This window comes from Brassica napus, chromosome A3 (assembly GCF_020379485.1).
Source record: "Brassica napus cultivar Da-Ae chromosome A3, Da-Ae, whole genome shotgun sequence".
NCBI lineage: Eukaryota > Viridiplantae > Streptophyta > Magnoliopsida > Brassicales > Brassicaceae > Brassica > Brassica napus.
The window spans coordinates 36,520,680-36,535,532 of NC_063436.1; the positions used below are offsets into that span (position 1 = coordinate 36,520,680).

The 14,853-nt window shown below is 38.7% G+C and overlaps 1 protein-coding gene across 1 annotated transcript; it reads right to left on the reverse strand.

Moving 5' to 3' along the window:
• Positions 1-3,465: 3,465 nt before the first annotated feature.
• LOC111214470 lies at positions 3,466-4,197 on the reverse strand. Its single transcript, XM_022717357.1, has one exon. It carries the CDS (start codon positions 4,195-4,197, stop codon positions 3,466-3,468), a length of 732 nt encoding a protein of 243 aa, XP_022573078.1.
• Positions 4,198-14,853: the final 10,656 nt, after the last annotated feature.

A 14,853-nucleotide genomic window follows, 5' to 3' on the forward strand; every position in this document is an offset into this window, starting at 1 on the left:
GTTTGAACTCATTCATCAACTCTTCATCATCACTAGTGAACAACAGATCATCAACGTAAATGCTCACAATTAAGATTTTACCTCCCTTCCGTTTGATGAACAATGTTTGTTCACTAGAGCTGCTTACGAAACCTTCCTTGATGAAGTAGGACTCAATGCGACTGAACCAAGCTCTTGGTGCTTGTATCAGTCCGTAAAGAGCTTTGTGCAGCTTGTAGACCATGTTCTCCTTCCCTGCTACTTCATAACCTTGAGGCTGCTCTACAAACACATCTTCTTTTAATTCTCCATGCAGAAAAGCGTACTTGACATCGAGCTGATAGATGTTCCAACCTCTTTGAGCTGCTACAGCAATGATCATTCTTACTGTATCCATTCTAGCGACTGGTGCGAATACCTCTGTGTAATCGACTCCATACTCTTAAGTGTACCCTTTCACAACCAGACGAGCTTTGAGCTTATCCACCTCTCCTAGCTCATTCAACTTGGTCTTGTAAATCCACTTGACCCCAATAGCCTTTGCTTCATCAGGAAGTGCAGTAAGCGACCAGGTTTGGTTTCGTTCAATGGACACAATCTCAGCATCCATCGCTTGCTTCCACTTGAGATGACTTGATGCTTCTTGAAAGCTGGTTGGATCTAGTATGCACATGAAATCCAGATTCTCAATGTCGATTCTGGCCATATTTGCTTCTTCCTCGGTATCTGAGAGCTCCTCTCCTGTGATGTAATCTGCAGACCAGATTGGAGGTCTTCTCGTTCTGCTTGTTGTGGCAATTGGAGCTCCAGTTTGTACCTCATCTGAGGGAGAATTGTTGGCAATATTCTCTTATGTTCCTCCTAACTCCCCTCTGGTTACTACCTCTTCTGTTTCCTCAGCATCTTCAGCGACTTCATAGTCATCTTCCCACTCAAGTTCCACGCCTTCTTTACCATAACCAGTGTCACCCCAGCTCCATTTCTTATCCTCCTCAAATATCACGTCTCTGCTAATGTGCACCTTCTTCTCCACTGGATCAAACATTTTGAAAGCCTTGGATTCACTGCTAAAACCCAATAAGACACACTTCACGCTTTTATCGTCGAGCTTCCTTCTTTTAACGTCCGGGATATGAACATAGCCGACACATCTGAAGATTCTGAAGTGTTCCACTGATGGCTTGCTACCGCGCTCCATGCCTCTTCAGGAGTCATGTCCCTTACAATGAGTGTAGGTGATCTGTTGAGGACGTGATTCAGCCATTGTACAGCGTCTGGCCTAAAAGATTTAGGCACTTCTTTCTCCAGCAGAGCAGCTCTCACCATGTTCATGATCGTGCGGTTTTTGCGTTCAGCAACGCCATTTTGCTGCGGTGTGAAAGCGGTGGTCAGTTGCCTCTTGATACCGTGCTCTCTACAGAACTCCTTGAACTCATTTGAGTTGTACTCTCCCCCTCTATCTGTTCTTAGACATTTGATGAACATCCCGGTTTGCTTCTCTACAAACGCTTTAAATGTCTTGAACTGATGGAATGCCTCAGACTTCTCAGCCACAAAATAGATCCATGTCTTCCTCGAGAAGTCATCAATAAAGCTTATAAGGTACCTCAGTTGGCTGTTTGATGTCGGAGTGATAGGACCGCAGAGATCAGAGTGAATCAGCTGCAGTGTTTCAGTAGCTCTCCACTTGCTCTGTTTTGGAAATGAGACCTGGTGATGTTTGCCTCTGACACACGCCTCACATGTGGTTTTCACATCTCCAATCTCCGGTAAGCCCACAACCATCTCTTTACTGCATAGCGTGTGGAGTCCTTTGTAGCTGAGATGTCCATATCGGTGGTGCCACAGCTCTGCCTTGTTTGAGATATCAGCCTGCAGACATCTTTCTTCACTTGTGGTGTCATTTGATTCTCCCACGGTTGATTCCCCCAGCAGAATAAACTTTCTATTAGCACTCATTACTGACTCAGCAATTTTTCCTCTGGTGCAGTGAAAGATGCTGCAGGTTTTCTTATCTCCTCCTTTGAACAACACGTCTAGACCCTTTTCTTGGAGCTGCCCCACACTCGACAGATTATTCTTCAACTCTGGCACGTAGTACACGTCATTGATCACATAACTCACTCCCTTGAGTATGATTTTAATCACTCCTTTCCCACCAACCATTAGCTTGTGATTGTTTCCAAGCTTAACATTGTGAGTGAAGCCAACGTCCAAGCTAGAGAACATGCGCCTGTCTCCACACATATGGTTTGAACACCCAGAATCTACAAACCAAGCATCGCCGCTCTTCGTTCCATGGAGTTCCACGTATGCCATCAACAGAACCTCCTCTTTCTCTTCTAGTTCTGCGTAATGAGCTCCATTGCCTCCATTTGGACACTCATTTTGGAAGTGTCCCAGCTTGTGGCAGTGGTAGCACTCAATTGTTTCTTTGTTGAAGAAGCGACCTCTTCCTCTACCACGTCCTTTGTAGGAGCCTCTGCCCCTTCCCCTAACACTGAGCGCTTGATCTTCTTCTTCATAAGAGTTTCTTCTGAACTTCTTCTCATGGACAGACAGCGAGCTCTGCAACTCATCCACTGTCATGGTACTCGTCTCTCTAGATTCTTCAATAGACACCACCATGTAGCTAAATTTCTCAGTCAGGGTACGAAGGATCTTCTCAACAATCTTCGAATCTGACATGCTTTCACCATTGCTTCTCATCTTGTTTGATACCACCATCACTCTTGCGAAGTAATCATCAATGCTTTCTTCATTCTTCATTGCGAGAACTTCAAATTCTCTCCTTAAAGTTTGGAGAAGAGACCTCTTCACACGTTCATTACCTCCAAACTTTCTCTTCAATGACTCCCAGATGATCTTGGATGTTTTCCGATCTAAGATCTGCTCAAACACTACTCGATCAATGGCTTGAAACAAGTAGTGCTTCACCTGGTGATCCTTCACCTTGAGTTCCTCGAGTTGCTTCTGCTGCGCTGCAGTCACCTCGGTTCCCTCTGCTGCTTATGTGTAACCTTCTTCCCCCAGATTCCATAACCCTTTGGCACGTAAAAGGTTCTCCATCAATTCACTCCAATGATCGTAGTGACCATCAAAATGAGGGATCTTGGTAAGCGTCTTCTCTTCGCTCATCTTCTCTCTCTCTTTTCTTTTTGATCACTCTTCTTTGTGTTTTGCTCTGATACCAAATGTAGAATCAGAATTAGAAAGACACAAAAGATTGCACAGAATGATCTATCTTTATTCATAGGTTCCAATGCCTTATAAAAGGAATACATGAGAAACAAACACAAACGAAACTAACGCAACTAGCTCAACTAGTTCCACTAACAACGGGAAAATAGGAAACAACAATTGACCCATTCTAATCCTGAAGAATAGGACTTTATTGAAACAATTTAAACCTTACTCAACAAAACCACCTACTCTCCTCGCAAACCTATCATCATACACACTACGTTCCCTCCCATGTCGACAGTTTTAAGCATCATTATGATAATGAGAGGCCCTAGCATCCTTCATGAAACCGTCCGCGTGGCTTTCCTTCCTTGTCGGTGAGTTACTGAAACGACTACTCTTGCCATAATCCAAGAGGCCATAACGATCAAACTTTTCACATGGCTTCTCATCTCGCAGAAAAGACTGTCGAGACACTTCGTTCATAGGGAGCTGGACCCTTGCAAACACATCAGTGCGGTCTCCCTGAGTGTTTACAGCCTGCGAAGACATCGGACATGAGGCTTTCTCGTCTGTTAACATCCTACAGGTTATAGAATGCTTGAAGAGCTTGTCGTAGTGGATTTGAATGGAGACTTCCTCTCCCTCTGGAAATGAAATCATCCTAGTGAAAGTAAGAGGCTTCCTAGTGTCCACATCTATTAGCATCCGGCCTGCTGTTAGCCCAACCGTATCAATGTGATCCAGTCTATTACCAAAGTTTCGCAGGTTCTTAATCGTCCACAAGTGTAGTGGAATGCCTGCAACCTCTACCCAAAACGGGATGACCCAAAGATAGTCATCATGAACAACCGGTTCCAATCGTTCAAGCACAACCATGCAAAAGTTGAAGTGTAAAGGCCCTTGACGAAGAACAGATTGTAGATCTTCTTCATTAACAATGTTGAGAAGAAATTTCCCATTACCAAGATCATTAGCTGTGATCCAATCCTGCATCTTCCATTGCGCCGGCATAGTCTGGATCAGTTTCACCATGTTTTATTTCCTAAGGTTTAGAATCTTCCCTATCAACAAAAGACGATAATTACGAATGGTGGGAGAATCATCTTGATATGTGAGTTGTATGGGGACATCATTATCCTCGTAACAGATCCATTTCCCTTTCACATCTGCCGTATGAGCTGGACGTGATCAATTCATCTTCAAAAGTATCAGACTTGAAGAAAATGTCGAGTGAAGCGTGTTGTCGTAAGAGCCACACTGAGATCGTAGTGACAAAAGAGATTGAGACGTAGAACCTGATCGCCTTGATGGACTGATGATCTTTTGCCGAAGGACGTTAGCTGACGTGTCATTTTGTGAGACCTTTTCAACCTCATTTATGAATTACTATTTAATCACTAGACTATTTACAATTGCCTTCTATTGAGATATATTGGTCTACCTTAAATTAATATTTTTATAACGCATGCTTATAAAACATGCTCTTTGTGATGCATCGCGGGACTTCTTTGCTTTGTCTTGACCTTTCCCTGTTAAAAAAGATTACAGAAAAATTAAATGACACCTCTCCGATAAAGCACAAGCATAATCTAACGATTTAGATAATTAAAACATAGCTTTTTTTTTTTTTTTTGCATAAGACAAGGCAGTTTTAGGGTTCTACCTAAAATCTAAAACCATTAGCTGCCAATATTGTGTATAAAAACAGAGGAATATAGTCTTCTATCTATGTTCATTAAATGTTCATATTATGTTGAAACTTTAAATTCATATCCCTTTTTATAAAAACGGACTCACTTTGAGAAGAAAACGGTTTTCATAGGAGACGTTGTACTTCTTCTCTATTAAAAGAGAAGTACAATTTTTATCTACTATTTAGAAGTCTACTAGGACCATTTCATTAATCACATAATATGACATAATAATTAATAAGAATATTAATAATAAATTAATTTTAACTATAGATTTGAATTTTATTTTCAGTTATAACAAAATCTGTTGAGAAAAATCTAACAAAATCATACTAAATTTTTAAATAATTTTTATTAAATATTGCATTAATTAATTTTGTAATTAAGTAATATAATGCTTTCATTTAAATAAATTACCATCTACCACTAAAACGGATTCAAATTTGTTAATCATGTCAGATTTTTTTTTATACAAATGAAGTTATTAACATATGTTAAAAATTTATTTCTACAGCTATATATTTTCAAAAATCATATGTTGAAGAATATTTTTTATTTGATTATTTCGAATTATGAAAACTCGAAAACGTAATAAAAAGGTAATATGTATAAAACAAACCCATATATTAATAAAGTAATAAGAAACCTAAACAATAAAATTAAAGAGTTATAAAATACATAACACTAAGATATAAATTGTATATTTACATTTGTATAATAATATCAAAATTAAATATTTATAAAATGAAAATATACCCGCACGATGTGCGGGATAAACTCTAGTTCTACTTGAAAGGTCAGCTCAATTCTGCAAACTACACCTAATACGAAATTCTATGAAGTCACAATTGGTCAGTTTATTCCAAATGTCTATCAAAAACTTCATTTAATAAGGGACTGCTCAAGCTGTGATTGTATAATGAGAGAATTTATAATCATTTTAATCATTGTGATCGAGAACGTCTCTTGATTGAAAACTACACCCAAAACTCATTTTGTGCCATATGTGCCGTTTTTAGTAAAGGAGTTACACTCCGTGTTGTTATGACTCCTGAATGGTGTAACCGTGGACGTTGCGGTTGCGGGAATTGGCAGATGCGGATGGTTGAGGTTTTAAGCGGTTTTAAGGGTTTTAAGAGATTTGTATGATTGGTACAGCGGTTAGAAATTACTGCGTTTGCGGGATACTTATGACTGGTAAACCACCAAATACAACAGCGATAAAATAATAAATTAACAATATTTAAGTTTTATTTAATTATAAAAATAGTAAACAACATAATATTATAATAGATATAAATCATATTTATAAATTTATATTTTTAAAGTTTTTAAAAAAATTATAGAAAATATTTTTATTTTAAAAGTTTATAATATAAATTAAAATATAATAGATATATTTTAGTATTCGATTATTTCAATTAAAAAGTTTATTTTTACTTTTGTATTTATATTGTTTTAAAAAAAGAAAAAACATTTACCCTCCCGCAACTGCCCACAGCCGCAAACGCTACCTGAAATCAGCTTTTGAATTTAAGAGGTTTAGAGAAGTTTGAAGCGGTTTAGAGCGATTTGAGTGATTGTTGCAAAATGCCAACAACCGCAACCAACCACAAAAACTGCGTTTGCGGATGGTAGCGGAGAAACTAGTGGTGCCCTTAATTTGCTTTGCCATTTTTGTGAATGCAACACTCCACGATTATCGTGGCATGGACTTTCTTAACTTTAAACTAACTAAATTCATGGCAATATTATTGTTACTAGTATTCCTAGAAATCAGGCAATCATTAAAATCATATAACGTGAGTGCGATCTTTTTTGTTTGATATAGGGCTGGGCAAATAAAAATGAATCCGAACCGATCCAAACCCGACATTTATACAGAATGGATCTTGTTTTATGGTATTTCGGGTTAAGGGTATTATCCTAACCGAACTCAAATCTTAATGGATACTCGATAGAACCCGAAAAATTCAAAATTTCCAAAAAGAACTTGTACCAAACATGATCTCAATTCCTAATATGTATTCAAAATATATTGAACATCTAAAATAATTATCCATTATATGAAGATTGACGGTTGAAGGTGGCGGTTGAAGGTGGCGGTTGAAGGTTGAAGCTTTTGGTTTTGTTTTCATTGAATAATGTTTTTCATTTTATGAGAACTTGCTTTTCGTTTTATACTTTTATTTATTTGGTTTTCTTTCGATCAATGACTATGTTTACCTTTCACTTGATTTTGAATGATCACATTTGATGTTCCTTTTTTTTTTGCAACCAATTGTATTTATGTTTTGGTTATAAAATAGGTACAAATCAAGCATTTTAAAACCGAAGAACCGATTTTACTTAATTTTTGTTTATAAAGTAGATATAAATCATATACACTTAAACCGAAGAACCGATTGGGACCCGAACCCGAAAGTACATCGGGTTATACAGGTTCTTTGAAGATTTACTAACCCCGACCCGAATCCGATAGAACTCGAACCGGTCCTGAACCGATTTTCCCTATAACCCGAATGAGGCTAATTTTGATAAACCCAAAAAACTGAAACCCGATTGAACTAAACCGAACCCGATTGAGACCCTGAATGCCCATGCATAGGCACGCAAATTATGAATAATTATGTTACAGATCTTCTATTATTCAATAGAGATTATATTTTCAAAACAAGTTTCCTTTTCTTTCTGTGCGTGAATTTATTCACAATTGTTATTGTTGATTGCCTGTAAACCGAGGGTTTTTTTGTTCCCAGTAATTAGTTTTACAAAGTATTGGCTAATAATTATTTTCGGGCAATTTTTTTCTTAATCTTATTAGCCCATCAGATGTTGTGAACCCATCAAGTTTGACATAAATTTTGGTCCATTCCAATTAAAATTGTTTAAAGTATTTTTTTTTTATTTTTTTGTACTTAATTGTTAAAAGTGTTCGTAGGGAAATAATTTAATGTACATTTTTTCTAAACGTGTTATTTACTATAGTCCTCTTATTATGTGATTAAATTATACATGTTCTCTAATATGCATTCTTTTAAAAAATGGACCGGTAAATGAACCGGAATTTTTAAGATCATGAACCAATATGGTTTGGGTTCAATAGAGTTCAACCGAATTTATTAAGTTCAATTATATAAAAAAAATAAAACTAAATCTAAATGTTTAATTAATCATTTTCGGTAAATTTTACTAACATAATTAAGCTTAGTTATTAGAAATTTCAATAAAATCTATAAAAGTGAAAATCAAATATAAATTTACTTTAATTATTTATTATTGTTAGTTATGAAAATTGAAAAATTGCATATAATAAAAATATTAATTTTTTATTTGTAAAAGTTATAGTGATCTAAAAGGCAAAACCTAATTAACAAAAAGAAAATGATAGTAAACTGGAAACCAGACCAATTTCTATTTAACTGATCCGGATATAATTTTGGTTCACGGTTTAACCTGGTCTGACTGTTTGATCGGTCCGAAAGTTACATGAAATATGAATATAAAGACGTGGATCTCGACCTAGTAATAAAGTATAATACATTACATTTAATGATTTTATGTTGCGTCATTTATTTTCTCTAACTGATTTCCTAGATGAGTTATGAAGAAAGCAAAACATTACATTTCACTGATGAAATGTTTGTTATTAACTATTAGAGATGTTACGAATGCCTAACATTGAATTTGGCAAGACATCATATAAATTTTTTGGTCGTAATTATTCATTATTAACAACATTTATGAGACTTGCTATTAACCTTGAATATTTCTGCAATTTAAGAACATTCACAATTTTAAATATGATAAATTAGTTGTTATCTATCTATCGATAAACTCTCGAATTTGCCACGTCATTATGAAGGGAGGAGCAAATCCCAACACGTGTCACCCTCATATTACCTCGCTTTTGTTCACCCTCAGAGGAACCTAAATACTCCTCTGACGATTTCACTGAGAATCAGGGTCTCTCTGGTCTTTCTTTATCTTCGACCTGTGGAGTTAAGCATGAATAATCTTGTGATTATCAGCTGGTGTGTTTGGTGCTGCTGCACGGATGTTGTTAGCTTTTGGTGTTTGGTGGTATTTCCATTTGAAGTGTACCAAGAGAAGAGAAGTAGATTAACCAAAGGAGGAGTTAGTTGTTTGGCGTAAAGACTTAGTAGCCATAAGCTTGCTCAAGTTTCTTTGTTTTAGAAGCCTTTGGTTAAAGTTAAACTTGGGGACTTAATGGATGCAAGCTCTGAGAACATTATACTAGGACATGGACAACGTATAAGGCGCTTCTTTCTGATGGCACAACATTTTCGGTGAAGCACTTTAGCACATGTTAGCTAGGGGAGAAGGAGTTGTGGGAGCTGTGTCACCCTAATTTGTTTAGAAGTTCTTTTTGCAGGCACACCACGATAGACCTGATAATTGTGTACTCTTTTTTTTTGGAAAACATCACTCAAGTTATTTGTTTCGGATTAAGCATTTACACGTAACTATAACTATGAGAATGAGTGTATGACATGTGTAGCAAAAATGAGCGTAGATGACATATGTATTAAAAATGAATGAATTAACATGAAGACTTGTTAGCAAAACACCTATTGTATATTTCTCGTTGTCGTTTATGAATTTGATATTTTGATAAACATTTTTGATCTATTATATCTTCTTCTCAGTAGTAGCATCTCCACCAGACCTCATGAACACTAGACACATCCTCCCTCTTCCTCTGGGCTCTTTTGTGGATACCCAACTTCCTCTTAGCAACCTTAAGAGCCCTCTTGTCTTTACCAACTTTGAGAAGCCTCGGTGATTCTCTTCTCGTAAGGAGAAAATCCAGTTACTTCCCTTATCAATGATCTGATAAACCACGTCATCTTGCTCGTTTTCCCTTTGCGAGAGTTGCGAAACTGAGGGTTTGAGGGATTTTACACATAATGGAGTTTATATGGAATTTGTAGATTTTGATAAGGATTTAGAAGTTTTTGGTAGGAATTTGAATGGGTGATTTTGGCAAAATTTGTTTTCTAAAAACTGGAGATTTGTAAGTTTTTAATCTTTAAAACAACTTAAAACAAACAACTGCCATAATCACGGAAGATCATTTCATCAACTCCATCTCTTTTTACAAATTTTTTATTTTTCTCTAAACTTAAATTTATCTCGTCTCTTCTCTTTTGACTATGCCACATGACATAAAATCAAATCATACACCTTTTCCAGTGTCCATAAAAGTCTTTCCATGACTGGAGGTTAAAATTATTTATAGTATTAATTATAGCATCGGAGAATCTTGGTGTAACTGTTAAAAAATTGTGACACCCCGACCCAGAGTAGCTGAAATGGTCGGCGATATCATGACACTTGTCTCCAGCCACAAGGCTGAAAAATGTGACTTTAGGATTCCAGGACGTTTTTGACAAAAATCCACCAATATGAGCCGAACCTGAAATGAAAAGGAAGGAGGGGTGAGCATTTCGGCAAAAGCTCAGAGAGGGAAGCTCCAGGAGCCCCGAAATCAATCACCAACAATCATCACACAACATAGCTTAAGCATCTAACTTAAACATTCAGTAAATCGAAAGCAATCAACAAGAAACGAGGATAAACCCCGACGGTGCCAACATGAGACTAAGGCCACATCACGCTGTCTCCATGCCTCTTATGTTGTCGTGTGAGAACTCGCCACATCACGCTGTCTCCGTGAGTTCCACACCTTCACGCGATCACGCCATATCAAACTGTCTCCACGTGATCCGCGCCACCACATTCACACGATCACGCCACATCACGCTGTCTCCACGTGATCCGTATTACTACATTTTTACTTCACATACAGGCACGCCGCATGCCCGCTCCGGCGATGAATCATGCCAACTCAAGCGATTGCCACATGACCCAACAAGAAGCGATGTAACGCCCGAGACATACATATAGGTCATTCCACCACGTTACACCGGCACACATAGGCCTTAAGCCTTTCTATAACTCATTTATATCTCCCAAATATTTATATATCAACCTCTTATACCATGACCCCAATCAATACAATCATCACATTCAATCCTCAAACATCATACAACCATATTTTAACAACCTTAGCAATAGATTTCTGTCTTTCACTCATCAAGCATCAAGATATTAATATATATCATATGAATAGTTATTTATATTAATAGATCTATAGAAAGTAACAAGTAGGGATGAATGATCAACCTAGACGCATCTACCATGATGAGATGATGATAGAAGAAGATAGAAATTGCAACAAGCCCTCACCGTGGTCTTAGATTTGAGAATGGAAAAGAGAGTAGAACCAGAACTGAAGCTTATGGCTTTCAACGAACCAGATCTACAAATAAACGGTTAGGTGCTACCACCAAAGTCCCGAGATAAGAGATCTAAGAGGAGAATAGAAAGGAGAAGAAGAAAATGACACTAGGGTTCCTTACCTCACCAATGACCTGATCTAGAAAGAATACATGGAGAGATCTGGACATAGAATTGGATCGGTTCATCGGGGATCTCCAACGGCTTGGCTCCAGCCTTCAGTAAACGGCGAACAGCAAGGAGAGAGAGAGAGAGAGAGAGAGAGAGAGAGAGAGAGAGAGAGAGAGAGAGAGAGAGAGAGAGAGAGAGAGAGAGAGAGAGAGAGAGAGAGAGAGAGAGAGAGACGCAGGCAAGAGAGAACGAGAGAGAGAAAAGAGAGACCTTGACGGCTAGGGTTTTCAGATCTCTCTTGAATTCGGCAGGGCTTCGCTCTGATTTCTAAATGGGAGAGAAGAGAAGGGGATGACTTCTATTTATAAGAAAATGAGGTGAAAACCTTAGGGTTTACTACGCGGGCCAGAAATAAAAGAGAAAGACTTGATGGGCTTTGGTCCAAATCAAGTTAATTAATAAGAAAACAAAATCATTCCGGTTTGGGAGAACCGGGATGTGACAACTCTACCCCACTTAACTGGGAATTCGCCCCGAATTCCGAACGAAGCAAGGGGAAAACTCAACCATTAAGTAAGAAATTAGGAAGTTGTTCGATTCATATTGGTGTGAGTCGAGACTGACCCTCTAGGTTAGGACTAGAGAGTCTTTCCTGGGCTCTGATACCACTTGTGACACCCCGACCCAGCGTAGCTGAAATGGTCGGCAATATCATGACACTTGTCTCCAGCCAAGTCCGAAACATTGTGTCTTTAGGATCCCATGACGTCTTTGACAAAAATCCACCAATATGAGCCGAACCTGAAATGAAAGGAAGAAGGAGGGGTGAGAATTTCGACAAAAGCTCAGTGAGGGAAACTCCAGGAGCCCCGAAATCAATCACCAACAATCATCACACAACATAGCTTAAGCATCTATCTTAAACATTCAGTATATCGAAAGCAATCAACAAGAAACGAGGATAAACCCCGACGGTGCCAACATGAGACTAACGCCACATCACGCTGTCTCCACGCCTCTCATGTTGTCGTGTGAGAACTCGCCACATCACGCTGTCTCCATGAGTTCCACACCTTCACGCGATCACGCCACATCACGCTGTCTCCATGTGATCCGTGTTACTACATTTTTACTTCACATACAGGCACGCCGCATGCCCGCTCCGGCGATGAATCATGCCAACCCAAGCAATTGCCACATGACCCAACAAGAAGCGATGTAACGCCCGAGACATACATATAGGTCATTCCACCACGTTACACCGGCACACATAGGCCTTAAGCCTTTCTATAACTCATTTACATCTCCCAAATATTTATATATCAACCTCTTATACCATGACCCCAATCAATACAATCATCACATTCAATCCTCAAACATCATCCAACCATATTTTAACAACCTTAGCAATAGATTTCTGTCTTTCACTCATCAAGCATCAAGATATTAATATATATAATATGAATAGTTATTTATATTAATAGATCTATAGAAAGTAACAAGTAGGGATGAATGATCAACCTAGACGCATCTACCATGATGAGATGATGATAGAAGAAGATAGAAATTGCAACAAGCCCTCACCTTGGTCTTAGATTTGAGAATGGAAAAGAGAGTAGAACCAGAACTGAAGCTTATGGCTTTCAACGAACCAGATCTACAAATAAACGGTTAGGTGATACCACCAAAGTCCCGAGATAAGAGATCCAAGAGGAGGAATAGAAAGGAGAAGAAGAAAATGACACTAGGGTTCCTTACCTCACCAATGACCTGATCTAGAAAGAATACATGGAGAGATCTGGATCTCCAACGGCTTGGCTCCAGCCTTCAGCAAACAGCGAACAGCAAAGAGAGAGAGAGAGAGAGAGAGAGAGAGAGAGAGAGAGAGAGAGAGAGAGAGAGAGAGAGAGAGAGAGAGAGAGAGAGAGAGAGAGAGAGAGAGAGAGAGAGAGAGAGAGAGAGAGAGAGAGAGATGCAGGAAAGAGAGAACGAGAGAGAGAAATGAGAGACCTTGACGGCTAGGGTTTTCAGATCTCTCTTGAATTCGGCAGGGTTTCGCTCTGATTTCTAAATGGGAGAGAAGAGAAGGGGATGACTTCTATTTATAAGAAAATGAGGTGAAAACCCTAGGGTTTACTACGCGGGCCAGAAATAGAAGAGAAAAACTTGATGGGCTTTGGTCCAAATCAAGTTAATTAATAAGAAAACAAAATCATTCCGGTTTGGGAGAACCGGGATGTGACAACTCTACCCCACTTAACTGGGAATTCGCCCCGAATTCCGAACGAAGCAAGGGGAAAACTCAACCATTAAGTAAGAAATTAGGAAGTTGTTCGATTCATATTGGTGTGAGTCGAGACTGACCCTCTAGGTTAGGACTAGAGAGTCTTTCCTCGGCTCTGATACCACTTGTGACACCCCGACCCAGCGTAGCTGAAATGGTCGGCGATATCATGACACTTGTCTCCAGCCAAGTCCGAAACATTGTGTCTTTAGGATCCCATGACGTCTTTGACAAAAATCCACCAATATGAGCCGAACCTGAAATGAAAAGGAAGAAGGAGGGGTGAGCATTTCGACAAAAGCTCAGTGAGGGAAACTCCAGGAGCCCCGAAATCAATCACCAACAATCATCACACAACATAGCTTAAGCATCTATCTTAAACATTCAGTATATCGAAAGCAATCAACAAGAAACGATGATAAACCCCGACGGTGCCAACATGAGACTAACGCCACATCACGCTGTCTCCACGCCTCTCATGTTGTCGTGTGAGACCTCGCCACATCACGCTGTCTCCATGAGTTCCACACCTTCACGCGATCACGCCACATCACGCTGTCTCCATGTGATCCGTGTTACTACATTTTTACTTCACATACAGGCACGCCCCATGCCCGCTCCGGCGATGAATCATGCCAACTCAAGCGATTGCCACATGACCCAACAAGAAGCGATGTAACGCCCGAGACATACATATAGGTCATTCCACCACGTTACACCGGCACACATAGGCCTTAAGCCTTTCTATAACTCATATACATCTCCCAAATATTTATATATCAACCTCTTATACCATGACCCCAATCAATACAATCATCACATTCAATCTTCAAACATCATCCAACCATATTTTAACAACCTTAGCAATAGATCTATGTCTTTCACTTATCAAGCATCAAGATATTTATATATATCATATGAATAGTTATTTATATTAATATATCTATAAAAGGTAACAAGTAGGGATGAATGATCAACCTAGACGCATCTACCATGATGAGATAATGATAGAAGGAGATAGAAATTGCAACAAGCCCTCACCTTGGTCTTAGATTTGAGAATGGAAAAGAGAGTAGAACCAGAACTGAAGCTTATGGCTTTCAACGAACCAAATCTACAAATAAACGGTTAGGTGCTACCACCAAAGTCCCGAGATAAGAGATCTAAGAAAAGGAATAGAAAAGAGAAGAAGAAAATGACACTAGGGTTCCTTACCTCACCAGTGACCAGATCTACAAAGAATACATGGAGAGATCTGGACATAGAATTGGATCGGTT